Here is a 27609-nt window from a genome sequence, read left to right as displayed (position 1 = left end):
GGAAAAACATCACAATCAGTTTCAATCACAAATACATTTATAAGAAGTCACAAACGGGTTAGTGTTGTTTTTCTGCGATTAACAGAACAGTTAACTTACGTTATTTATTTTGCTATTTTTATAAAAGGCTTTAAAATCTCCTGGTCAGAAAAATAACTACCACGAAACACTCTTTTACGTGTATATCGCAGTTATTTTCAAAATAAAAATGTTTTTCATAACAGCAGTGAAAACCAGGAGCCAGTTCATCACTGCTGACCTCAAGTAAAGTTAGTGAATGAAGTGGTTTTCTACGTTTCTTGCTACGGCCATGCTTTCTACAGCAGGGGTGCTTTTTTCGGCACAACACCTAAAGTGTGGTTCATCGTTGTGATGGCACACAGGTTCAAATGTGATGTTAGCTGCCGCTGTTGCTAGCTCGGTGCTACTCGTTGGGATTGTTCAGAGCTGTGTCCACACGAGTTTCCTAAATGGTTTACTATTGCCAGTCATTATTGTTTTATGCTTAAAGTTTAAAAAGGTCAATTTGAAGCGTTTTCTACAAAAACTACTACTTCTGCAAGCAAGAGGGGAAAATGAATGTGTTACTAGCATTTGGCATTTTACAAGATGTGAAAGTGTGTTTTTAAATGACAACATTTTTCTACCTGTCAAAGTCACAAGCTTCAGAGGGTTTATTTGGTTATGTTACATCTTCAGACATAAATACAAATCTTCAAGGATGCAATGGGCACTTTGTAAATAGAAGAGAAACACAAAAAAATTTTAAAATATGTATAAACACAGATGTATGCACGTTTTCAGCAGTTTGGTGAAAACAAAGATCCAAAGTGACTTGAGTAAACATTTGCAGGCATCTAAGATGCATAATTAGTCTAATTTGCCGTACAAGAATACTTTACAGTACTGTAGTAACGTTTATGACCATGTTGGGATTTTCTTTACAGTGACATTTGGAGAAAATTAGGGTTCTGTTATAGCTACAACATGAACATCACCTTCTATAGTCTGAATTATTAGCCAACTAAGGCAGTACACAAAAGAAATTCTAATAAAAATTACAACAATCCAACAAAAACAAGCTACAGTGGATGCATACTTTCAAATTAGTGGGTTAATGTTAAGGTAACATTCAGCTTTTTACTCAACTTATAAAATAATCACCCATTCATAATATATTACACGCTTAATATTTTATAATGAACAATTCTGAGACACAGATAACCAAATGAGTTTGGAATCGAACATGAATCAGTGGGGAAACATTTTCATATAAATCCTATGCAAAACTGAAAAAACAACTTAATTAACCATTTTCAAACCATTTTTTTTAAATAAAAATGTGAACATGGTATGGTTGTGTTACTATTTTAATATACAAAGAGCAATATACTAGAGACAGAGTTTTATGTATGGCATTGTAAATGCTTCCAACAATAAAATATTTTTAGATGCACACTGATTAGTCATGTGACTCTATTTGAGTAATGCATTACCTTTGCACCCATTAATAATAGAAGAAAATAAAAACAGATGACCGCATCTGTAGTAACACCATTCCGTTTTCATTAAAAAGGATTATTTCAGTATCTATGTGAAATAATATGCTTAGAAACCATTCATTTACATTTGATTGTCGATACAAAATGCCTATAAATGAAAATCATCTCTAAGGTATAAAAGCAGAACGCACATTTCTAAAAAATACCATCACAAAGAAATCTGAGAATGCTGTATACCACTTGTGGCAAGGCCTTAGAACAGTGTGACACTCCACTTCATACACTCGACTGTGCACAGATCAGATTATATGGCTACATGCCATGCCAATATCTACAGTTTACAAATATGACAAGTGAACACAAAATCACCTTAATAATTTAATGTATCAAGTGCTGCCTATAAATAAAACTCACTTCTGTTTACATTGCATTAGGGAGGCCAATAAATATTTATAGAAGTATGGCTGTGAGATTACAATTAGCTTCTTTACCAAAGTCTGGCATTACTATTATTGTTGTTGTTATTATTAGTCCTACACATCTGAATACCAAAAGGCTAACAAGGTTGGATGTGTTACTCGTGTTAATGGCATTGTGTTCACCCCTCTAGAAGATCCTGTTTTGATATTTTTTCAATCTATCAAGTGAAAAGGATTTTAAAGGTATACATTAGTAGTCTGAATTCCAGCCTCTTCATTATAAAATCACCACCACTATATTATTCATATTCACCCAAACAGCTTGAAGTATCGACACTGAGAGGTCCAGCTCTGAGAGAGTTGATCCCGATTCGCTTTCAGGGCAAATAAACACAAACAGAATCCTCCTCCTTGCAGTCAGATAAATGTTAAATGTGTGAAGAGCAGGAGAACACTCCATTCCAAGCTCCAGCTCTCTCCTCGAGTCTTAAAAGCAGAAGTGTTTGTGTCTCAAAAGCCACCTGTAGTAGTCCATTCCACTTCTGTTCACAGAGAATGGTCATTTCATCATCCAGCCTCCTGATTTTCATCTTGAGGCGCTTTATAAAAAATTGTTTCAGTCTTTCTTCAACAATTTTCATGTGTCCATCTTCATCCACTTAAGGTTAGAACATTGAAACATTGAGAACCTGAAGATAGAAAAGGAAATATCTCAAATTCATAGTTATACAAGCAAAGTAAAAAGTTTAATTTGAAATCATTTGAAGCCAAATTGATTGTGCTTTAGTAGCAGTGAATCCCTTGTTAGTGGTACTCTGGGGAAGAAAGCTCTTGAGCACCTGTCTCAGGAACTAGAATTCAATTCAATTCAAGTTTATTTATATAGCGCCAAATCACGACAAGAGTCGTCTCAAGGCACTTCACATAGTAAACATTCCAATACAATCAATCAATCAAACTTTATTTCAGACAAGGGATATGTCCATAACAAGAATAAAAAAAAAAAATAAATAAATAAAAATACACATTCTAATTACAAACCATATAGAATGTAATACAGGTCAGTTAATTAAGCCAATCAGAAAAAAGTTTCCTATATAAGGAACTCAGCAAATTGCATGGAGTCACTGACTAGTGTCAGACACTTTACAGCAATCCTCATACTAAGCAAGGATTTAGCGACAGTGGATCCTGGCTCAGTATAAGCAGCCATCCACCACAACTCACTGGGGATTGAACTCGCACGCACGCACGCACGCACGCACGCACACACACACACACGCGCACACACACACACACACACACACACACACACACACACACACACACACACACACACACACACACACACACACACACACACACACACACACACACACACACACACACACACACACGCGCGCGCGGAGGAAGGGAGCCGCATCAGAGCTGAGCTTCAGACGGCAGGATTTAGACACTTATTTCCTGATATTTGGAAATCTCTTCTCCGATTGACTAACAGCAACACAACTCCATCTCTGACTTTTTGCTCTACAACGTTGATGATTTATCTCCACCATTAACACAAGCCTGAAGGAGTTCTGCTGTGTGGTAGAGTAGATGGGTGAGTCCATGTATGTTAAGGGACAGTGTGATATACATCTGTCAGGCTTTTCTAATCCTAGAGTTTTACCGTCTATTTTCTATCAGAAGCTAATGCAGGATATAGGTGTAGGTAGGGTTGGGCATCGTTTGATTTTGATTGATTCCGATTCCGATTACTCGTTTCGACTCCGGTTCCTATCAATTCCCGATTTTGATTCTTTCAAGACATGACATGCTTTACATGAGCCAGCTAGCCACAGATCCTACTTGATGAAATAATCTTAACTTCAACATGAATTTTAATTCTATGGACAATAACATCACCTTCATTTAGACAAAAACATGTTTTGGAGAAAAAAAGAAACAGACTTGCAGCACAACCAGTGTGTTTGTTTCTGACCACAACCAAAGTCTGGAAGAAGCCTCTGGGATGAGAGGCTAAATGTCTCCAACATATCCAGAAACGTCCAGCTGTTTTCAGCTAAAACTCTCAGGATGACCCAGTGAGTCGTGGAGGATGGCTGCTTATACTGAGCCAGGATTCTCTGGAGGTTTCTTCCTGTTAAAAGGGAGTTTTCCTCTCCACTGTCGCTTTATGCTTGCTTGGTATGAGGATTGCTGTATAGTCACTGACACTAGTCAGTGACTTGATGCAATTTGCTGGGGTCCTTATATAGGAAACATTATTTCTGATTGGCTTAATGAACTGTGAATTGGAATGTTAATTATGTGAAGTGCCTTGAGACGACTCTTGTCGTGATTTGGCGCTATATAAATAAACTTGAATTGAATTGAATCATGTCCAGGATGACTGAGAACTACACCTCCATGCTGCAGCAGCATTCAGTCAGAACAGAAAGTGAAACTTAAACGTAGCTGCTGTCAGTAGCAATCTAACAGATTTTAAACATTAAAACTCTCAACAGAAATAGTTCAGAAAGGAAATTAAAATGTTATTTATTATTATTATTATTATTATTATGTTTATTTATTGTGGCAGAAGCTGGTGTAGTCCACCACAGAGAAGCTTCTCTAGCATGATGACTTTAATAATTCTACAGGTTATTGTTCAGCCTTCTGACACTCACACACACACACACAAGTGTTGGTGAGCGGCTGCGTCTGACTGCCGACGCTACGTGTGTGTTTTTATTTCTGCAGTGAGACAAACTCACCTCACACCGTCCAGAGTTTGTTCTTTAAAGCTTCTCTTAAATCCACCGTGTTGACGTATTTTAACAAGTTTCCTCTACGCTGCAGGAGTTAAAGTTTACATTACGGAGTAAAAGCTCGCCAGACGCGTTTGTTTATATCTGGGTGGGGGAGGGGGGACTCGTGCTGCACACAGACAGCTGCTGTGATCAGCTCTGAAAAGCGTTGATCGCAATTTGCAGATCACATTTATTTTTCACGGACATTGACCATGGATTCCTTTTCTGGTCGGCACACTAGGAATTGAAACTAGGAATCGAAACTAGGAATCGAAATAAAAAACTTTGAACCATTCCGGGAAAAATTAACAGTTGGTCCCGGTTCCAATTGATGCTCGATGCCCAACCCTAGGTGTAGGAGACTATTTTCATGTTTAGCCCGCATGAAAAACAATTATCAGAAATAATCATTTAAAAAAGGTTTTTTCAGTGTTCCGCACCTTTAAAAAAAGCTCAACAGTCCTGAAATGCTAAGTCTGAATCTGAACCTAACTTTTCATAACAAATCTAAAAACATGTCAAATCACTGAAAAACACATGAAAGCTACAGCAGTGGCGAGCCTGTTTTCCTTTATCAAACACACCACAGATGACGCAGTAATGGTGCTGTTATAGTATTTAAATAATTATTTCACATTTTTCTGGTTTACAAAATCATTTTCCATTTTAAACAGCTACTTTTTAAAAAACAAAACAAATATCTAAATGAATACAGACTTCTTGTAAGAAGAACAAATAAACATGACAAGTTGTGAGTAAAAATCTAAACAATCAAGTGAAGCAGTGAGGTTTCTTACCGAATCATCCATTATGGAGGAAGGATCAAAGTAATCCGTCTTAAGTTCTGTTCTTTCTCTTCGATTCTTAGATGCCGGCTGAAAAATGGCAGCAGTTTAAACTACAAACATGTATTAAAACACCACACTGGTGCTTCCTCTACAGAATTTAGATGAAAAGTTCATAGATTACCAAATCGATGTCCATTGTGTTAAAATCCATGCCCTCGCTGATGTCCTCCAAGCGGTCTTCTGATGACATCATCACATCCTCCACTATTGGTTCCTCATCCTCCTCCATTAGCCCAGCCCCTCGACGACTGTGAGGAGAAAAAAGGAAATCCGTCAGTAGTGATTTCTTTAGTCGTTCTTTTTTACTCCCCTACAGTTAAACCTTACTAGCACTCTCTAAAGGTCAGTGTCGTCTTACATGGTCTGCTGCATGTGGTTCCTCATCTTGGCGTAGTGCATGCTAACCCTCTCTTGGTGCTGTCGCGCTTCAGCTTGTTGCCTCTGTGTCAGCATCCAAGTGACCTGGGTGCTGTGGGACAGGGTTATGTAAGCATTACCTTCATAATGAACTCAGTTCAGCCCAAAGCAACACAGCAGCATCTGCAGGTCTTTGTCAGAGGCTACTTTAGGAATGATTTTGTACTTGTAATCAATGGCTGCCTGGTGCTGAAGGTGGGGCAGCTGCTGTGGAGGAAGAGCTTGATGGAGGTGCTGCTGTGCTGGTATGGTGAATGTGGGGGTGAAGCTGTCCTCTGGTCTCATCTGCTTTGGATCCCTCAGTACCGTGGAAGTGAGGTGGGGCGAATGCATCATGACTGGCGTCGGCACACTCTGCTCACGGTTCAACCAGACGGCTTCGCTGCTGCTGCAGCTGTTCTCCTCTGCAAGCAGAAAACCACTTCTGAAACAACGCAGCATGCTCTGTCCAGAGAAGAAAATCTGCTACAACTGTGACATCAAAGTTGAAAAAAAGAGCAACACCTTATTAATCTGTTTAACAATTCAATTCAAACACACCCAAAAAGTTCACAGCAATGAAGCTGCAGACAGCTGAAGGGAATGTTCTTGTTTGCTGCAGCCTGACAGTAACGAGGAGACGTGAGGAGGTGAGTGGAAAATTAAAGTACTGGGTCCACATTTTCACACTCCTGTGGGGTTGCATTAAGGTATAAAACAAAAAAATTATCTAGCCTTTTCAGGTTTGTGACTACATTTCAGAACAACAAACCAAGGGTGATTCTAGCATCAGGGGTTTTGGGGTGCTGAGCACCCAGAGAGCTGCCCCTCCGGGAAAGATTAGTTTAACAGTTTTGGACATTTAAAAAAAATTGTACTGCCATATTTGTAAAATAAAAGCAAAACACTCTTTTCCAAAAATAAAAAAAGATTTCACTAATCACTAACAATGCTTTACGGATTCTGCTATAATAATAATCTAGTCTCGGTTCAAAGGTCAGTGATCCTCAAGCTTCCTTCACAGAATATCCAGCATGTTTCACTGTTTTTCCTGCTCCAACACAGCTGATCAGCAGGTGATTAGCAGGCCTCTGCAGGTCTTGGTGAGCTGCTGAACAGGTGAATCAAGTGTGTCGGATTTGGGAAACAACTAAAACATGCTGGATACCAGCCCTTGGGGATACTAGGCTAAGTGTTCAGTCAACCACTGTATGCTTTTTCTGTTTTACAAGTGCCTTTAAAAACACAGTAAAAATAACTGCTTTACAGGAGCACCCGCCAAAACGGGCTAAAAACACCCATGCTACAAACACAGCTAGCTCAACAGCTAACTGGTCAAATGTATAACATTAAAGTTTGGATGAACACGCCTACATCACACAGGTTTCTGCTGAATCTAGAGTCCGTGATTAAACTGCTCACCTTCAGGCAGTTTTCTTTTAGTTGCAGCAGGTGGTTTGGACTTCTTACTCCTGACGCTAGACCCTCGACTGCTGATCCCACTGATGACGGACATGGTGTCATCGTCCCCTCCAGCCTGAAGAGAGTTCCTGTATGCGATGAGGGGCAGCCAGCAGTCCTCCCTCTGAAGGGCCATCTGAAAGGTCATGAATCTCTCCAGGTACATGTGACTGCCGGAGCCAGAGAAAAAGTCAACGGTAAAGCCATTTCAGAGTCAGAGCTCATATTACCTATTATGACTCAAACTTACACTGTCTTCTTGTCCTGTCGAATTAGTTTGCTGGAGAACTCGCTCAGGATGTCTAAAAATGCTAGGTAAAGGGGTGGGCCTCCTTCTCCTTGAGGGCTGGGTTCTTTAAATGCAAACTCAATTCCATCTCTAAAGCAGAAAAACAAACTTTGCGTATTTAAACACAAACTGCATGAATTTCGTAGCTCGCCAAAGAAAACCACTCACTTATGTAACATGGCAATGGCCTCCCTCGTCTTCACCTGATCCAAACCAAAAGTTAGGGAGAAGCGTCGAGCAAGCTCTTTAATGCCACAGAAGGCTGAGGATGAGCGGTCAAAACTGAAGCCAAATTCAGACAACATCTCATTGAATAACTGCAAGAAAAACAAATTTTACTTTTAAAGTGCATCTTTGACAAGTTAAACCACTGATTACAACATTTTTGCCAAATGTTGAGAAATGAAAGCAGACGTCGTCAGATTCAAAGGTAAACATTTCTCATATTTTTTGTGCAATAGCAGTAGTCTGTAGGAATGAATGCCTTGTAAGTCGTACTCTGGGGGAAAAAAATCTCAGGTGCTCCTGCTTGAGGACGTAGAAGTCAGCCGGTGGAGAAAGTGGCAGACCACAGGCTGTGGAGTCTTATTTGCTGACACTTGGACATCTCACTGCTGACTGGCTAACGAGACTCTACAACTGAATTTGTTTATGTTGAAATGATGATGTTTGTTCTCCACGAATGACACAAGTGCTGCCATGTGGTGGAGTTGCTAATGCTAACAGCTAGCTTCTACTAGCCGAGACGTTCTCTGCTGTTTTCTGGAAGCTAAAATGACAGAAGCCTTTCCCCTTGAGATGGGTGAGTCCATCAATGTCGAGTGAAGGTGTGACGTAGATCTGTCAGGATTTTCAAATCCTAGAGTTTCACTGTTTACTTTCTATCAGAAGCTAATGCAGGAGATACAGTGCTCAGCATAAATGAGTACACCCCACTACATTTTTCAGAAAACTTTTAGTGTCTGTTCACAATCAAAATTTTCTATGAGATACCAAACTACAAAATACTCCCACAAACGTGGACCACTGATTGCAAACAAGATTTATTAGTTTGCACACACAAAAAAGTGATTTTCCTAACAAATCCATTCAAGCCCATGTTGCAAAAATTTCAGTCTTAAGAGAAAAGCCACACTTAAGACTAGATAATTTTAATTAACAGGCTTTCAACCACTGGCGAGTCTAAATATTCATTTAAGAGGTGTTCAGGAGACAGGTGACTAGAAAACGGCATTACTTAAAGTGACAGTGTGTATTTTTCCTGGCGATAGGGGGCAGTAGATACCTAAACTGTTGCAAGCAAGCTGTACTTTGTGTTGGAGTAAGACCTTACCAACGGATCCCCATTAGGGTCAAAAAGTCCTGGAGAGAGCAAACTTCAGCAAAATGACAAGCACATCAGACTCCCTTTCATCACTGGCAATGAGTAGAGGTAAATGTGTAAAACAACGTTTATGAATGGTGAAATTTTGTAACCGTTTGTTACAAATCAGTAAATGCATTTTGTCTTCATGGGCTCCCGTAGAAGGAAACATGGCATCTAATATGGTGTCGCCCAGAGACTAATTCCACTATCTCCGCTCCGGCACGAACTCCGCAGCAAAAACGGTCCCGTTGTAGTCAATCAGAGCTGTTCCACTACTGCAGCCGTGCAGCGCAGTGTGCCGCCCACCATTCCGCCATCCAGCAAAAATAGAATCAGAGCACCTCCGCAGTCAATGGACAGAAATCACAACCGCCCAACAGGAAAGGGAGCAAGCACAACTTCCGTTATTTCACAATAAATCGATAAACAAAAAGCGTTTTTTGTTTCATATGCACAGGTTTAACAACTTTTAACAACTATCAATGGCGGTTGAACTCTAAATGCACAAAAATAAGCCATAAATACAGTTTATACTATCAAAGTAGTCACCCTTTGTTGATACAAACACTGCTGATCTCTCAACACAAATGATAGGCAGATTAAACAGTTCATTTCGATGTTTCTCCCACATAACGAGTGTTTGGATCTAACTTCCGCATTTATTGCTCGGACTGTATTGCAAGATCTCGAAAATCCCGCGCATGCCTGTTTGCACACCTCAGGTCTCCGCACCGGAGCGGAGCCGTTGTAGAGCGGGTATAGCATAACTTGAGTTCGGAAGCGAGCGGCAGCGGAAAGCGGGGGCGGAGCGGAGATAGTGGAATTTTGGGGTTAGACCCACTCCCACGTACTTTAGACCTAATTTTTATGGTTATATGTTAAGAAGCCACCAATATTTTTCAACAACTGGGCATCATTTAATTCATTTTCAACATTGATGGATAATTCCAGAGATTAATGATAAAAACTACACATTGTCCCTTTAAGAGAAAGGAAATAATTTATTCACACATTAAAGGTGAGGACTACAAGATCAGCAAAGCTTTACATATCAGTCAAAATTTTGTAGCAAAAGTGATCCAAAAATGTAAGAAAGATGGAAGTGCAACCATCTTACAGAGACGTCCAGGCCGTCTACGGAAGTTAACATCTCAACAGGAACGTCTTCTGATGAGAAGAGTTGAGGAAAATCTCCATGCAAGTTCACTGCAGTTAGCTAAAGCAGTAGAAAGCCAAACTGGAGTGACCGTTTCCTGTGACACCATATGGTGCACACTGCAGAGGAATGGCATGCATGGGTATCGGCCACAAAGGAAGCCTTTCCTAAAGCCCATGCACTAAAAAGCATGCCTAGGATTAGCTAGGGCCCATACTGACAGAGATGGAGACTACTGGGACTCTATACACTGGAGTGATGAGACAAAGATCACGGTTTTTGGAAGTAATGATTTCAAAACTGTACGGCATCATAAAGGTGATGACTTCAAAGAGAAATGCACTGTGCCTACAGTGAAGCATGGAGGTGGCGGTGTCCTAATGTGGGCTGCATGAGTGCTGCTGGTGTTTGGGAGCTGCATTTCACTGACGGTATCATGAACTCAACAACGTACTGCTCTACACTGAAGGAGAAGATGCTGCCATCACTCCGTGCACTTGGTCGTCGTGCACTTTTCCAACAGGACAACGATCCAAACACACATCTAAAGCTACTGTTGCATTTCTGAAGAAGAACAAGGTGAAGGTGATTGAATGTATGCAAGTATGTCTCCTGATCTGAACCCAACCCAACCCAACACCTGTGAGGAACTCTGAAGCAGCAAGTTGAGCATCACTCTCCACCCAGCATCCAGGCTCTAAAATAGGTTATTCTTAATGAGTGGAGAAAGTTAGATGTTGCAAAATGTCACCAACTTGTTCATTCCATGCTAGAAGACTTGGTGTTGTCCTTGAAAATCAAAGTGGTCAAACTAAATCCTAGATGTAGTAGTTTTTGTTGGGGGGTGTATTCATTTGTGCTTCAACCAATTTTAGTAAAACTGAAGATTTTGTGACCTAAGTTTTATTATTAACCTTAATTTCATGTTATGGAGTTAAACAAGTGTTCAATAAAACCCAGCCTTGAGAAAATTCTAGAAATTGTTCTTTTGTTCATTGAGCTGCTGATTAAATTTGTACTTTTTAAAGGGGGTGCACTCATTTATGCTGAGCACTGTAGGTGTAGGAGACAATTTTCATGTTCAGCCAGTCAGAAAAACTCAGACTCATCATTTTCAAAATAATAAGTAAAAACTGGTTGCTCACTGAAAGCACTTTTTTTTTAAAAACACACCAGAAATGACTTTTCTGCTCCTGTGAGATGAGCTGATGTGAATTTTCTCAGGACCTCTGATGTAGCAGCGACAGTGATTACCCCTGGTACTCCTGAACTCTGGTAAATTTAGTGTGGCCGTCTGTCATCAGGACTTTTTTTTACTGCATTTCCAAAACAAATTTCCCAATTCCTCATGTAATGAACCAATCCCATCCCCACTTACAAACCAAAAACTCAAGACATCAAATTCTAACACAATCAGCAACATCAGTAAAATTCAACTTCTTTACTTAGACAAGTTGGATAAACATTTAAAAATAAGCAAAATGTTACAATTTTTGTTTCATTTGGAAAATTTTAACTTTAGAAGATGTAGTGCGACTACATAAGAACGTTACCTTTTGCAGACTTATGACGAGTGTCTTTGCACACTGAACTTTGTCGATTTGTCTCGTTTTACTCATCGTTTCTTTGATGATATCGCCATAATCGTTGTAATACTAAAGAGAAAAGAGAAGAAAGGCTGTAAAAAGAATCAGGTATGAATGATTGTCACATAACTAAATGATTTAGACCTACTCTCATGTATTGTTTAAATATATCAGCTCCTGTGTTCATTTCAACAATGTTGTAAATGATTAATTTGCAATAAGCAGCAAGGAGGTTTCTCCGCTTGTGAAGGGCTTCAATTTTACTGGCCTCATCATCTTGTTGTCCATCTGTGGAAAAGAAATGTTAAAGGTTGAAAAGAACTGAACTATAAAAATTGGGGAAAGGGCAGCTGACACAAGCGCCTGACCTGTGCTGTTGCTGTCGTCGTCCTGATCAATAAAAACATGATCCAGGATGAAGTTGAGCAGCTCTGCCTGCAGCGAGGAGTCTGGCACGTAAACCAGACTCTCCAGATGTTCCCGGCCTGACGACATGATTTGGTGACTGAAGATCATCAGCAGATCACATAGGATGGTGAAAGCCTGGGGTATACACATCACAAATAAATACCAGCCAACCACGTGTTCATGGATAGAAAAAGTAAAAATCCCACCTGCTCTTTAACGGCTGTGTTGATGCTGTTTAAGTAACGCTGACACATCAAACAGAACGCCCTCATCTGCTTTCTCAGAGTCACCATATCCCCCTGACACAGATTGAACGATAAGGGAACACTAATACTGTTAAACACTGCTTTTTAAAGCTTTTATTGTTATTAGAATTGTTTATAACATGTTTATTAAATATTTCGATACCTTGACTGAAGTCTCGTCTGAAACCTTAGCTAGATGCCACAGGATGATGTAATGCGTGCACTGCATCGCATAAACCACAATCTGCAGGAAAGAAAATCAAGATAAAATCTTCACATAATAAAAATACGGATTAAGTAATCATGTAACTCAGTGGGTGAAACAAGTTTCCAAGAACGGTTTCAGCACATAGAAAGTTATTTAGAGCATTGATGAAACATTCGGAAACCATTTATTTACACAGAAGTGAACACAAAGACATTAAGGGACTGCAAGGCTAGGCTAACATCTAAGTAAAGTCAGTAGGACTCCACGGTGCTGAAATACCTGCTCAGGCATGTCCCCGTTCTGCAGACCCGTGTTGAGGAGCCTGTAGTTGCTGGTGAAGAGATCCCACTTCGAGAGATCGTGTGCACTGGAAAGAAAAACAAACAAATGAAAAACTGTCCTCTACACACTCCAGGTGGAAACCAGAAACCTGTGGATTGTATTACTTGTGGAAAGCGCTGATCTTCTTAAGCGTTGCTAGGACCTGGTAGGCATCATCCTCGTCTGGTTCTTCACCCTGAAGAAGAAATTCTCATACCCTCAACATTCTTCTTTGCTTGTCACGAGGAAACTTCAAACTTCCCCACATCACCAACCTCTCGAAGGAAGTCCTCCAGGAGTCTGTTGAACTTGTCTACCATCTCATCCAGGAGCTGTGAGCGGGCGATGTTGACGCGGTTGTAGATGGTGAACTCTTCGTTGCAGAGGTAGTGGTAGGTGGTGGAAGAGGCCTCCAGAACTTCAGTGTCTGTGTGCTTATCCACGACCTCCCAGATTTGTCGCAATAAGGCATCCAAATGCTAAACATATAATCTTGTTTTACTGCTACTTCAATGTGATGCTAAATTAAAACGGAGAATTGCACTAAAAAGATCTTTTAAACCTCACAAACCTTTTCTAAGCGACCGGTGGTGTAGATATCAAGATCAAAGTACTTTGGTATTTGTAGCAAATTGGTCACCTTATCAATATCAACACAGTACTGCAAAGAGAAAAACAACAAGTTATTTAAGTATGAGTGAACTACCCATAAGCTAAAGTACAGAAAATAGTCACCTTTGCTAATAACAGAGGCAGTGCAACAGAGAACATTTCTGTGATCCGCGTCCGGTCATCTAGCTGTGTTTTCTTCTCCTTTGCAGTCATAACCTAATCCATGAACAAAATCACATCAAAATCCTTCAACATTAGGCTTAGGTCTGTCTTTGCTGAGCAGCTGGACACTCACCCTCTTCCCTGTGCCTCTGCCAACTGGGGGGTGACATTCACAAGCCTGGCGAATGGCACAGAGCATGATCTCAACCAGAGCCGTCTCCTGCCGATCCGTCAGGGCTTAGAGGAAAGAAAACTGTTATTTAAAGTAACTGCTACAAGTAAACGAGCCGGCGGTTCCTTACCCTCCTCTCCTGGTATGGGCTCATCCAGTAACAAACTAATCATGGTCTCCCAGTCCTTCAGAAGCTCTGAAGCACATTCCCACAAACTATCCACCAAGTAGGCTCCATGGTCATGAAGCTAGAAAACATCAAATTAGGAAATTGATTAAAAAACAGGAAATTCCCAGATGGGCTAAGGTGAGCCATGAAGCAGAGGTCTAAAGCAGGGGTGTCAAATATGCAGCCCGCGGGCCGGATCCGGCCCGCAAGCGGGTTAAATCTGGCCCGCGAGATGGTTGTGTAAATTTTTATTTCATACTTTACAATGTAGAGCAAAAATAACCTTATCTTTGTGAGCAAGTTTTCTCTGTAATGAGTATAAATAAAACAAAGCTGCGCTTAAGGCTCACACAAGAACTTGAATCACATCCTGAAGTTGGCTGCCACTCAGGATGTGACTTCTGATATTGATGTGCCGGTGAAAGCTAAAAGATGTAAAGTAAAATTAGTCAAATATACTTTACATGCTGCATGAAACTGATCTAGCCATGTGACCTGTAAGCTCTTTGAATCACTAAGGAATGTTTTTATTTATTGATTGATTTTTTTTTTTTTTTTTTTTTTTTTTCAAATTTTCAAGTACACTTCAGATGTTGTACTTGTACTATTTTGGATACACTGTCCTCAGGCTCAAGCTTTGTTTTATATTGATTGTATTAAAACAAAGAAAACAATCTGAAGTTGTTTTTAATTTACCGGTCCGGCCCACTTGGGACTAGATTTCCCTCAATGTGGCCCCTGAGCTAAAATGAGTTTGACACCCCTGGTCTAAAGGCTCTTTCACCTCACTCTCCAAGAAGAAGAAGACCGTCGTCTTGATGAGGCTGCCGTTGAGGCTTTGCCGGCCCCTCCTGGGTAAGCCCTCCTCGTCTGAACTTCGATGACTGAAAAGCCTTTAATAAACACAATAAATCCTTTTAATTAGCCCTGATCAAAGCACTAACCCAAAAGGACTTTACAGCACAAGGAACGTTTCGGTCTAGCTGTTGTTTTAACATGACTCACTTCCTGAACAGAAACTCTCCTGCTGAAACAGCAATGGGTCGGTGTGCCGAGTAGACCAGGTGATACACGCTCTCACAGTCCTCTGCAGTCAGAACCTCATCACTGCTCCTGTCAGAGGAAACAAAGACATTCTCAGTGAGCTTAATCAACAGGAGACCTTATCTGGCTTTATTTTGTACATTTCTCTAATTATAGAGATGATTTTGGGATCTTTTTTGAAACAATATAAACATCATGTTGGTGCCTTTACTTCATCAGACAAGCTGCACCAGGTCTGGTGTTCTGCTGAGCTATGATAGCCTCCTGGTGGTGGCCATCGGCTGCCAACCACTGAACATTCTCCTTGCTTTCTTTAACATAGAATGTGCTACTACTAGTTCATCGGTTTGACTTTTGTGTCTCTGCTCCGTCCTCCCAAAGCCCCAGTGTGTCGTGGCAGAAGGCTGCTTATACTGAGCCAGGATCCTCTGGAGGTTTCTTCCCGTTAAAGGGGAGTCTTCCTCTCCACTGTCGCTACATGCTTGCTTAATATGAGGGAAGTCACTGACACAAGAAGTTAGACATTTGATACAATCTGCTGAGTTTCCTCACATAGAAAACTTTTAAAGGGATACTTGGCCGCTGTGTTTTATCCATGTGCCACGCAGCGGCGGCTTACAGCAGTGCTTTGTCATAATGTGGTCCCAAGTCTAAATCGGCTCCTGCAAATCTTTCGTGTTACTTCTTACTTTTCATTTGCAGTCGACATAATTGAGCTCACCAGGAATACTGGAATCATTTTTGAGTTATTTTAATCACTTTTGCACCCAAAATGCTACTTTCTGCTATTTACTTGCATTGTTTATGCTAAGCTAAAGCAGACAGGCTGCTGCCAGACCAGGAGAATTACTGCGCTGTAGTAATTAAATCTAAATCTGGGGAATCTGGAAATAAACACAATTTCACTTAGGGGTGGAATATCCCTTCAACTAACTGGAATAATAAACTGAACTCAGTATTAATTTGAATATTCACTTGGTAAAGTGCCTTGAGATGACAAGTGTTGTAAATTGGCACCATATAAATAAAGTGAATTGAATTCAATTTAACTGAACACGTTTATGTACGTGATGTTTTAATCAAAGGGAAGGTTACTTACTGTAAGACAAGAGTCAGAAGCTTAATAGCTTGTACTGCGACATCGTATTCTTTATCCAGAGTCATCGACACAATCCGATCCTGTTAGAAATAAAACATCCACATTCAGGACCTGAGATCTACTAACAACAAATCTGGGGATGATGAATGTAAAATTCCATAAATAAATATATTTTTGTCAGTTATCTGTAAATAGACACTTGATGACGATACTGACTCGGGATGGACAATAGGGCTGTAACAATATTGGCAATGTCGTCGTGGTCTTGTTACAATATTGTACAGTAGTACGTCTTGAGGTAAAAATAACACTTTTCAGTCTGCTCCACAGGAGCATAGCAAAGTAAACTACATAGACCATGATGCCTTGCTTCCGCGTCATCGGCCAGTTCACCAATGGGAGTGCGTACAGCCCACAATGCCTGGTATTTTTAGTGCCTGGGTATTTTTATTTATTGAATAGGCTGTTTAATAATGTCTTTATTTTGGCTGTTAATTCTGTACCTGTGTTAACATTTTTTTTATAAATATATATTGAGTTGCTACTTGAATTTTGAACTTCATGGCTTTCAATAAATATCATATCTTGAGGTTAATATCGCGACAATATCGTATGGTGAGATTTGGATATTGTTACACCCCTAATGGACAATAATTCTATAATGATATAAGTCTATCAATAGACGTGTGGTGCGATAGAAAAAAATGGGTCGATAAACACTTATAGTCTATCAGGTAGCTTAATACTAGACTTCCAAACAATTAACAGATCTAAGCACGCTCGGTCACCAAGCCCTCCCCTGTCAAACCTAAACAGACAGAATGCGACTTGAAACAAGAAGTTGCAGCAACAATAGGTCGAGGAAATTGTCCCAAAAGAATAATTTGGCCTTTACAAGACCTTTGCTAAATTTGGTATGGGAGATGAGGCAAGTTCTTCAGCTGATCGAGCTCCTTCTATCATCCGTGAGGAGAGAGAGAGAGAGAGAGAGAGAGAGAGAGAGAGAGAGAGAGTGTGTGTGTGTGTGTGTGTGTGTGTTGGGTTAGGGGTGCGCGCAGATCAGATCCGATGCGTGTGTCTCATGCTCGGTGAGTGTGTTTACATGCAGCCAGTAACCCTTTTAAAACCCGAATATTCACAATAACCCGGTTCCGCAGGTCCATGTAAACACCGCCAAAAACCCAGATATGCTCATAACCGGGTTTTTAAAAACCCGGTTACTACACCTGGGGTAACCCTTTTCTAACCCGAATGTTTGGTCGTGTAAACGCATACCGGGATATCCCCATCAAAGCGTGTGTTATGCGCATGCTCTGTTCGTAAGGAATCTTGGTCTTTTGAGTAGCGAGACGTCTTGTATGCGCCAGAACGCTGGAAGTAAACAACAAGTTGGGAGCAACATGGCGAGTCGCGGCACAGCACCACACTTTTGGAGTGACGAGGAAACTAAAGCGCAAACAAACGCGGTCGCTATCTCTTCCGAACTGGGAAACATGTTGTTGTTTTCACGGATACCGGAACAAGAAGAACCGGAAATGACGCATATTGCGTCTGTACGTAGTCCATACGTCCTGACGCTACCCCAACGTCCGCATTTAAATCGGGTTATGCAAGTTAGGGGTAACTCTTTCTATTTATGCTTGTAAACGGGTTATTCTGATCAACTCAGAAACCCGAATACTGACCTTAACCCGATCATAACCCGGATATTGGCTGCATGTAAACGTAGTCAGTGTGTGAGAGTTGGCAGCCCTGATGAAAGCAGAATGGTATGAGGTCACTTCCTGTCACGTTTGTAAATATTGCTGTATGTTGTGAATAATGTGCTGCAGCTGAACCTTGATTTGAAAAATAAAAATCACAAATTAACCCTTACCTCACATTAGAGCATTTTTTTGTGCTCTAATGACTTTAACGTTAGAAAATGTAAACGTTGAGTAAGGGTTAAACCAAAATCTCAATTTCTGCTAGAAAAACAAACACAATTTTCTTTTCCTGAAACAGTTCAGTTCTAGTAAGGTAAAGATGGTTAAAGGGACTTTACGGAGTTTTGAATTTTTATGCTCGCGATTGCCCCCTCAGGCCAAAAGCGTAACGGCTGCTTCAATAGGAGGCTCGTGCAGGAGGCGCGTATGCTGTACGTGCACACTCCTTAACAAAAATACAGCTGAGACAGTCCAGTGTGTGTGTGTGGCCCGGAGGACAGAGGACAGGAGAACGCGCAGCTAATTAATTAAATAATTTGGTTCTGTACCTTTCTCTTCAGCACCATATGTCGATGTTCAGCACAGCCGACAAAGGTTTAAGATGGGTCAGTCCGTCAGCTTCACAGACCATTCCCTTCTCTTGCTTGAAAAACTGTTCCAAAATGAAAGCTGAAACCACATCTTTTTTATCTGTGAATTCAAAGCCATTCGGCGAGTCTCAAATAAAATTTTGGGCATCTTACTGTAAAAAATATACCATTAATGTAAAAAAGAAACTCTACATAAATTACGTTCACATCAAGAATCAAACCCGGATCTTCTGCACGAGAGTACGACGTCTAACTAGGTGAGCTACAGCACCAGTAACATCTTTCATATCAGTAATATTTATATCCTTGATGACAACTGAAACAACGTTCAAAGCGGGTCGGAGCGAAAATGGCTATTTTGTTGCTAATTTGCAGGAAATATCTAGAAGAAAGTAGCTAAGGGTCCTCAGAATTGTAGCTAGGTTCATCACTAGGCATTAGGAACAGCTGGCACTACCCCACTCTGCTGCTAAAGCTACTGATAACAAATGCTACGGGCTATGCCTGAGCGTGAACGCGCATGAAGCAGCTTGCTCGACCCGAGCAGCTCTCTTTTTCTGTGATTTTACAGAAAAACAGGCAATCAAAGTAAAAATGCCAGGGCTCATTCTACAGGACCAGGGCATTGCAGGAGAATGTATGAAGAAGACATTTATTATTTCTATTCTAATTATTTCTATACATGTTTTGGCTGTCAAACTTCCATAATGCCCCTTTAAATATAATCTTGAACTTAGGTCAGTTTTTGTCTGTTCTTTATTGAAAGTAGTGAAAGAAGGAATAGCATTAAATGGCCAGGGCCGCACATAAAATATATTTTCTAGTTGTTGTTTTTTTTGTTAATTTTTTTATATTTGTCAATATTTATTGTATCAATCAATATGATTTTTTTTTATCAATATGCTTTTTTTCTATATCGTCCAGCCCTAATACTGACTGCTGGCTCACCTTGAAGCGACTAGTGAAGAGCTCCAGCCGTGAGCCCAGCTCTCTGTTGTAGAACAGGCCTTGAAGGGCAGTCAGGCACTTCAGCCGCACCTCACCTTGCTGCAATCAAAATGACCAAAATGTATGCTAATTAGCGCAACACATTGTCAGCATTATAAACATAATCCTCTGAATATGCTCCACCTGAACTAATCCTCATGTAACCCTCTTATCTCTATTAAGGTAGCGTGACTCGGGTTGCGAATGACCACAGTCACCAATGCCCATGTATGTCTGATCTCTGAATTGTGTGTACTGAAACTCTAATTTCCCTCTGGGATTAATAAAGTATTGATTGATTGACTGATTGATTGATTGGTTTGTACAGCTTGAAAATGTCTGAAAGTAGCAACAAAAACAGGAGAAAAATCAAAAGTCAAGTTTAGATCAAATGTCAATTTTAGTAAGATCTAATAGAAGTGAAACTGTCAACGCGTGTTTGTCGTTAACTCGCCTTGTCGTGCATCGTCCAGCCAACATACTTCAGGTAGCTGTCGTTGAGAAAGGCATCACTGTACAGCTTCATCCACATACCGATTTCCTCGATGCATATGGCTCGAATTTCAGCAATGGCATCACTGAAAACATAAGTAGTTATAGAGCTAATAACACATACTGATGTACACAAGTTCAGACTCTTTATTGCCTAAAATTAAAAAGAAAAAAGAACTAAATAGAACTGCTGAATTGTGTCATCAAAAACCAAGAGAAATTTTATTTGTGTTTACAATCTTTTAACACTAGAGGGCGCCAGAAGGCCATAAAGAATCATTAAACACAGTTAGCCATTTCCATACAAACCGGTATCTGTGGACAAACACTCCCTTGAAGATTGCATTCATCATGTTTTCTATTTCATCTTGATTTTCTTGAAGCTGAAAAGAAGAAAAGTTAAATTTTTAAAATTATTTTAAAAAATTAAGTGAAAGAACAATTTTATTTTCTGCCACACTAAAGCATGAGTTTATAGATCTGCTGAAAAATCTGCTTGTTATAAACCGTTTTACTAAAGATGAAAAGGAAGTTCAACATTTCATGTAAACTAGTTTTGCAACTACAGATAAATAAAAAACAATTTATTAGGGATGGACAATATATCGGCATCAATATTGGAATCAGCCGATATTAGTAATTTTTAACACATCGGTATCGGTCCGATAAATAAAACCGGGTCGATATTAACAACCGATATTTTTCCCATCTGGTCTCAATTTGTTTGCCTGTTTCAGAGGGTGAGGGGGTGATGTGTAATTGTTTAGTCATGTGACAGTGATTTTAATCATCTCAGAAGCGTAAATGTGTGTGGTGTGTGTACATATTAATGTAAATTTGGCTTTAATAATTTTCATTTTATACAAAATTGCTGATTTTAGAAGCATTAATGTCAGTATATCAATATTGGCAAATATCGATTATCGGCCATAGCAGTGCTCTTGATATCGGGTATCGACATCGGTCCAAAAATTTCATATCGGTGCATCACTTGCATTTATACATAGAGTCAAAAACAGTCCCATAAATGACTTCATGTGATGGTTTCTGTGGATTTAAGTTGAATTATGTCTCAATAATTTAGCTAAATTTTTAAGTGTACTTTTTAGTTAAACTAGCCAACTAAAGAAAACATATTACAGAATTTATGTTACATTATAGTTTTCAAATTATTATCTGTTAAATGACTAATTTTCCTCTATGAAGCAAAACCGACTTGTGGTCCAGAACTAAGAGTGTCGTGTTGTATGAAAAGTGTGTGTCAGAGATATAAGGCATGAGCATAATAAAGCCTCAAACATGTTCTCAAAGTGACAAATAATCTGAATTATACAGTAAAAAGATCTAAAACAATTAATTAGAATAATGAAATATTTAGATGATTTAGAACTGCTACCAAGGTAACACAGAATGCAGTAGTACTGTAGTACTACTACTGTACTATAGTACTCTAATTTCCCTCTGGGATTAATAAAGTATCTTTGAATTGATTGATTAGTACTATGAAACCAAACTATGAAACGGTTATAATTATAGTGCAAGTTCCTTTTTTTTGCCTAACAAACTGCTGCTGGTGGACGTTTTACACGGACGAATCAAAAGCTCGATGCTTCACCGAAGCTCTGTGACATTTTTCATTTCTCACCTCTTTCCTCTTCTGCAACAGGAGCTCTAGTCTATCATTGGCCCTCTTTGCGATTACTTTGTTCCTTTCTGCCTCGTACTGTCTCTGCGTGTTGTCCATATTGATGCTCAGGTTCAGAGCGACGTTCACCAAGGCCGTCATCAACTTCATGGCTGGAGCAGAAAGCCGAGTCAGAGAAAATGCAAACCCATCAAAGACACAACAGGTGTGTGTGCAGCTGTGTAGGGCGTGGTGTTAGAACTAACCTGCTAGTGTGCTCGTGTGTCTGAACGCTCTGACCTGCGAGTCAGACAAGCCCGTGAGCAGTGAGATGACCGTGTCCATCATGTACTCGTCGTATATGATGCTGTACTGACACTGTCGCACCAGGACTGTAATAAAGTCACAGAAGTTTATCCTGAATCTTTTCCAATGTGGTCCTGAGAGAGTTAAGGGATAATCTCCGCTGTCCTGTTAGACCATAAAAGAGGAACAATCAGACTCAGGTTTAACCGTTAGACGCCTGTAGCTGCATGGCCATGTCACCTCGTCAAACTCCTCTGTCATTTTTCGGATGATTTCAGAGTTCTGCATGTGTCTGAACATCTCTCCGCTCACGGCTCCTAAAAGGACGAATCACAGTTTGAGCTAAACTTACACGGCCGATGGCAGAAACGGCTGCACACACTGTGTCTGACCTTTACAGCCAGAGCACTGAATGAAGAAGTTGATGAGGTCCAGGAGAGCACTGTCCCTGTCTTGTTTGTAAGACTCAATCCAGTCATCAACAACAGACTAGAAGAAGAGAAAAAGACCAAAACAATGTCCAACGCCACAGACGAATCAACTTTCAGTAGGACGTAGTCACCTATAAAGAAAAACACTCACCTGTGTGGCACTCCTTCCTACTTTAACCACCTCAAACAGGGTCACATGATCCATCCCGTTCTCCTGGTGATGGCCATTCACCCAGCCAGTATCAGGAAGCTTTCCTGCTCCCCCACCTCGGGCTTTCTCCCCCACTGCTTTCTTCCCTCTCTTAGCTGCCTGTTAAGGTCAAAAATTTTTTTGCGTAACTGTAAAGTCTTACCTGGCTTTTTGGAAAAACAAAAAGTAAATCACTGTGTGTAAAACAAAAGTGATAATGCAGAAATGTGATGAAAATGGTCATTTCTGACCAAACGGAGAAGATGCGTGTCTCTGTGTCTTACCAACAACCCCCACTTACCAAGCCCCTTCCTGTCTTTGCATTTCTTCCATCTAGATCCTCAAAGTCAGCATCAGAAGACAACTGAGAATCTGTTTCTCTGTGTATGAAAGATAAAGTAATTACACTTTCAAAGTCCAAATAAATGTCACAAAATAACAGCAGCACAGATGCAAACAAACAAACAATCACAAACAAGTACAATCCTGGTCGGTGTGAGAGTCGCTGCTTACTGTGGAAACTGGAACTCTGTGTGCAATTCCTGCTCTGCTAGCATTTCTTCCACATTTTCTGGAACCGCAGAAGAAGAAACTGGAAACAAATCAGATATTTTTACAGATGAATCTGTGCCCAAGTAGCGATAAAAACCAACACACTGTTTTCTATTTTTGTATACTTCCACAAAAAAACCTGATTGTGAATAAAATAAGAAATTAGAGACAAATAACAGTAAATGTCTCAAACTGTCCTTGATTTACTCTCATTGCATTTACTAACATGTTAGGAAATTAAGAAACCTTCATGAATGTTTCAGTCATTTTGAAAACTCTCACAAATACCGTTAATGGTAAATGGCCTGTATTCTATTCTATTTAGCACAATCCTAAAAAGGCACTTTAGAAATCTTTGAAGCGGGGTTGTACGCGGTACTTCTCAGATGTCGGTGTCATACCTGCATGAGACAATAAGTCAGCTCAGATTTAGCTTGAGGAAACAAGAGACATTCCCATGAGGGAGTTGAGCTAAAGCCTAATTTATACTTCTTCTTCTGCACGAGTACGGAGACACGCAACGCCATGTGTTGCGGAAAAATACAAAAATATGAACGTTTATTCCCGCGTGACTGAAGCAAGCGTTTTATTTGTGGATGAAATGATGGGAAACGTGGGTTTAGAGGTGCCGATCGCAAGAACAGGTGGAGGAAAATGAGGGACAGATTTGTCCGCATTAAAAAGTCTCTGATAAAAACAACGTAAACACAACAGTAAATACACTATCGTGGCTGGATACGTGATTTTAATGGTGATAGATACCCCAGAAAAGTGCTACGCTGATGAAGGTTTCATCTTTTATACAGCATTACTTTACGTGACATATATGGTAGACAGTAAATGTTAGCGGCAAACAAACTGATGATTAATTATAAAGATATTGCAATTCTTTTAATAACTGGCATTAGCCACACTTGGGTACAGCACTAACAGAAGAGCAGAATCTGAGCAGCAATGTTGTTGCATCACACTAAAGTGGTCTGTCAAAGTGCTCCTCCCATGTAAGCAGGCCTGTAGTGGTTACAAATGGCACAGCTTTAAATAAAAGACTGAGCTTCTTACTTTACAGATCTAGGATTCCTAAAAGATTTTGACTTGTTACATTTTGGACTTGTATTGTTTTTCTAACAGTGTGGATCTTTTTACTTTGTAGCTTATTTTATTATCCAATGGCTCACGGAACCATTAGCTTGTTGTTAGCTCTATTGACCCTTTGCACGTGACGTCACGCCACTCATGTGACTGCCCCCTTCGCCATGATGGATGGCAAAAAGACCGTTTACACCCATAGAAACTCAAGTGAAGGTAGTCAAAACAAGCCAGTTTGTAGCCTCTTATCGCTTTTATTTAGTTGATTTGACAGTAAAATGGTTTTAGCTTGCTGCGTGGTTGGCTGCACTAAGAGACAAGGACGTAAACTCATCTCGTTTTTTCTTTTTAATAACTTTGATGGAGACTGAGGACGGAGATGAACTGCAGCTATCAATCAAGCGGACTAGCAGGCCTCAGATTTGCAGCGAGCATGTTTTTAACGGGTAAGATTAACATTAATTTATTTCACGAGGAAGACAGGGACAGGGGTAAATGTGATGTGTTTATACTAGTTATTGATCATCCTGATGGATGGGTATTTCACCACGGAGGCTGCGCGCCGTCCACTGTAGTGTAAAGCGAGACAATTATTAATATTAAAGCTCCGATGTATGACTACGTGTGTTAAAATTACATTATTTATTTATTTATATCAGCGTCGCCGTTCAGAGATCTTCTCATTCCAGTGTGAGAGCAGCAGCTGAACCCGGTAACCCCACCAGCAACACAAGCTGGTAGGGATCCGGACTTTTTAACCATCAGCTTTGGTGTAAAGTGAAACGCTGTTTATAACATAAAGTTATAAATCCAGAGGGGTGAATTTAGGCAAAGTCAGCAACATGTTTACATCGGTGAACAGCTGCAGAGAGAATGTAGGCTAACGTTGGTAAGCTAGTTAACATACCGCTCTCTATGAGCCCCCGCTAGATGCGCTACTACTGATAACTGAACTGGGCATGAACTAGTTGAAGGAATGCTGGAGTTTTGTTTTTGTTTTGATCGCAAAAACAATTTCAGGCTCTACTTTTCCCTTTGTTTAGTAATCGTGTCGCTTACTGTTTACATGCTTTTGCCGTCCAGCATGGTGGACCCACGTGATTAGGTGACGTTGGTGCAAAGGGGGAGCAGGTCATCTCTGGGCGATGCCATATTTTCTTCTACATGAGCCCGTGAGGACAAAACACATTTACTGATTTGTAACAAGCAGTAAACTTTCACCAGTCATAAACATTGTTGTTTTACACATTTACCTCTTCGTTCTTTGCCAGTGATGAAAAGGAATCTGTCATTTTGCTGGAGGTTGAACGATCTGACAAATTACTTGTTCAAAATTTAAGCTCCCAGTGATTTTTGACCCTAATGGCCATACGTTGGTAAGATCTTACTCGAACACAAAAATACTGCTTGCTTGCAATGATTTAGGAATGTACTGCCCCCTATCGGCAAGAATAATACACAACGTCATTTTAAAGACAAACAGAAAACTTAAAAACAACAGTTATAGGTCGTCCAGATTTCAGAAAATCTGCATCATCTATTAAAAAACCAAACAACCAAAGATGGTCTGAACAGCATGTTCTTTTTAACACAATTTGTAAATTATAGCAGGGTAAAGATGAGGGTTGGAGGTTTGAGCCCATTCAGTCTGTCCCAGTTATGTCCTTGGGCAAGACACTAAACCACCCTTGCTTGCTGGTGGTGGTCAGAGGGGCTGATTGCACCAGTGTTCAGCAGCTTCACCTCCACCATTTCGCCTCAGGGCAGCTGTTGCTACCAGCTTGTGAATGTGTGTGTAGGTGGATGACAGATTGTGTTGTAAAGTGCCTTGGGGGGTTGCAGAACCCCAGAAGGTGCTATATAAATACAGACCATTTACCACCATTTTAACCAGAGTCCACTGAATGTACCAGAAAAACCTGCAGTGAGTTTTAAAGAGCGGTCGCTCTAAACACGACTCCCCTCTAAGATCTTCTGACTCCTCAAATAAAAACAGCTCTAGTCCCGGTAAGACACCAATGACTCAGAAGTACTGCATAATGGCATGCATTAAAATATTTGAACCATAAACACAGAAATGCACCATTGATTATTGTTGATTTCCTTCATTTTTCAATATTATGCTAATTAAAAAATCAATGTTAGAGCCACAGATTCCTCACAGCAGGAGCGTCCTAATCTTTTAAGACGAGGGACAAAAGTGTCAAGTAAATGGTTCTCAAAGTCCACAGAAATGTGAATTTTTTTTTTTGCATTTTAAAAAAAGAATCCTAAAATAATTTTATGGCAATTAAAAAAATGCAGTCCTCAAAATAATTCCAAAGTAAGCATAACAGTAAAAATCTGAAGGTTAAATTGTCACAAAGTCTCACTCTATAGAACCTTTTACTACCTACGTCATCAAAAGTTGCGCGCGCAGCCTGGCAACGAGAGTGAAGGCTTCCTCATTCACACTCGATACTAAAACAGCGTTTTAAACCCTTTGTTTTGAAGTTCTGAGCACATTAAAATGTCGGGTTGTTGCGTGTATGGATGCCAGAATCGCTTCTCTTCAAGCAGTGGACTGAAACTTTACAGAATTCCGAAGGGAGCACGTCCATTTCAACAAAATCGGAGGCGTCTGTGGCTGCAGGCCATCAAAAGGGTTGATGAAAACTGGACGGAAAACACGATCCGAAATGCTCGAGTTTGTAGCGCCCATTTTATATCAGGTAAGGTAATTATGTACTAAGGTTACATATAAATTTATACGCTTTATTTCATTCTTCAAATTAACATTTCATTCTAATTCATCTGTATTTTCCCACTGCATATTAGTATAAACTGTATTTCTCTAAAATTAAAACGATTGTACTCTGAGCACGCTAAAAAGAGAAACCTATGCTATACTCACCCTGCCATGCAGGTACAGTTGGCTGTGAAGACGTAGTTCTCTGGTTTGTTTACTATGACCCAAGCCTTGTACATAGCCGTCTTGTGTCCTTGTTTTTGGCTAGGAAGGACTTCTGCCTTCAAGACGCAAAACTCAGAGTCTATGTCGTGATATTTTACTTTCTGTTCGTGGCCACAGACAACATAGTTGTATGCATCTAACGATTTGTATGCCCGTAGCTTCTCACGTGTGTACTTACTGGGTCTCTCCACTAAAAACGTATATATATATCGGGCCACTGGATATCTGGCCATCTTCCACCCATTCCGTAATGCCACAGGGATCTGGGAGTCTGTTGCCATTCGTTAGTGAGTTTAATAATATAACATTCAAGATTTGCCGGTGATAACCCTGCAGCGTAGCTTGATAAAGCCTGAAACAACGCCATTCTCTGTTGCCAAGCTGTGCGCGCATTCTCGCTGACGTCATATTGTTTGCAAACAGTAAAAGGG

General features: G+C 40.2%; 1 protein-coding gene across 1 annotated transcript in view; it reads right to left on the bottom strand.

Moving 5' to 3' along the window:
• Nucleotides 1-2194: 2194 nt before the first annotated feature.
• Nucleotides 2195-27609, bottom strand: part of stag2a (STAG2 cohesin complex component a) — a 30917-nt gene continuing 5502 nt past the window's right edge. The window contains exons 2-34 of the mRNA XM_015960960.3: nt 23098-23176; nt 22886-22964; nt 22546-22704; nt 22356-22452; nt 22204-22280; nt 21924-22128; nt 21679-21830; nt 20343-20416; nt 19996-20119; nt 19503-19601; nt 16259-16338; nt 15121-15228; nt 14900-15008; nt 14077-14194; nt 13908-14011; nt 13736-13828; nt 13572-13661; nt 13276-13479; nt 13126-13196; nt 12959-13046; nt 12635-12715; nt 12433-12525; nt 12187-12361; nt 11967-12106; nt 11786-11887; nt 7879-8027; nt 7672-7800; nt 7383-7591; nt 6148-6385; nt 5923-6033; nt 5686-5812; nt 5514-5591; nt 2195-2610 (exon numbers count right to left, since the gene is read on the bottom strand). Of these exons, the coding sequence (XP_015816446.1) occupies nt 2587-2610; nt 5514-5591; nt 5686-5812; nt 5923-6033; nt 6148-6385; nt 7383-7591; nt 7672-7800; nt 7879-8027; nt 11786-11887; nt 11967-12106; nt 12187-12361; nt 12433-12525; nt 12635-12715; nt 12959-13046; nt 13126-13196; nt 13276-13479; nt 13572-13661; nt 13736-13828; nt 13908-14011; nt 14077-14194; nt 14900-15008; nt 15121-15228; nt 16259-16338; nt 19503-19601; nt 19996-20119; nt 20343-20416; nt 21679-21830; nt 21924-22128; nt 22204-22280; nt 22356-22452; nt 22546-22704; nt 22886-22964; nt 23098-23141 (3831 nt within the window). The 5' untranslated portion in view covers nt 23142-23176 and the 3' untranslated portion in view covers nt 2195-2586. The remainder of the gene's footprint in view (nt 2611-5513; nt 5592-5685; nt 5813-5922; nt 6034-6147; nt 6386-7382; nt 7592-7671; nt 7801-7878; nt 8028-11785; nt 11888-11966; nt 12107-12186; nt 12362-12432; nt 12526-12634; nt 12716-12958; nt 13047-13125; nt 13197-13275; nt 13480-13571; nt 13662-13735; nt 13829-13907; nt 14012-14076; nt 14195-14899; nt 15009-15120; nt 15229-16258; nt 16339-19502; nt 19602-19995; nt 20120-20342; nt 20417-21678; nt 21831-21923; nt 22129-22203; nt 22281-22355; nt 22453-22545; nt 22705-22885; nt 22965-23097; nt 23177-27609) is intronic.

The sequence above is a fragment of the Nothobranchius furzeri genome, chromosome 10 (genome assembly GCF_043380555.1).
Source record: "Nothobranchius furzeri strain GRZ-AD chromosome 10, NfurGRZ-RIMD1, whole genome shotgun sequence".
Taxonomy (NCBI): domain Eukaryota; kingdom Metazoa; phylum Chordata; class Actinopteri; order Cyprinodontiformes; family Nothobranchiidae; genus Nothobranchius; species Nothobranchius furzeri.
The sequence above is the reverse complement of the archived record's forward strand: the minus strand, read 5'-3'. Positions and strand labels throughout refer to the sequence as shown.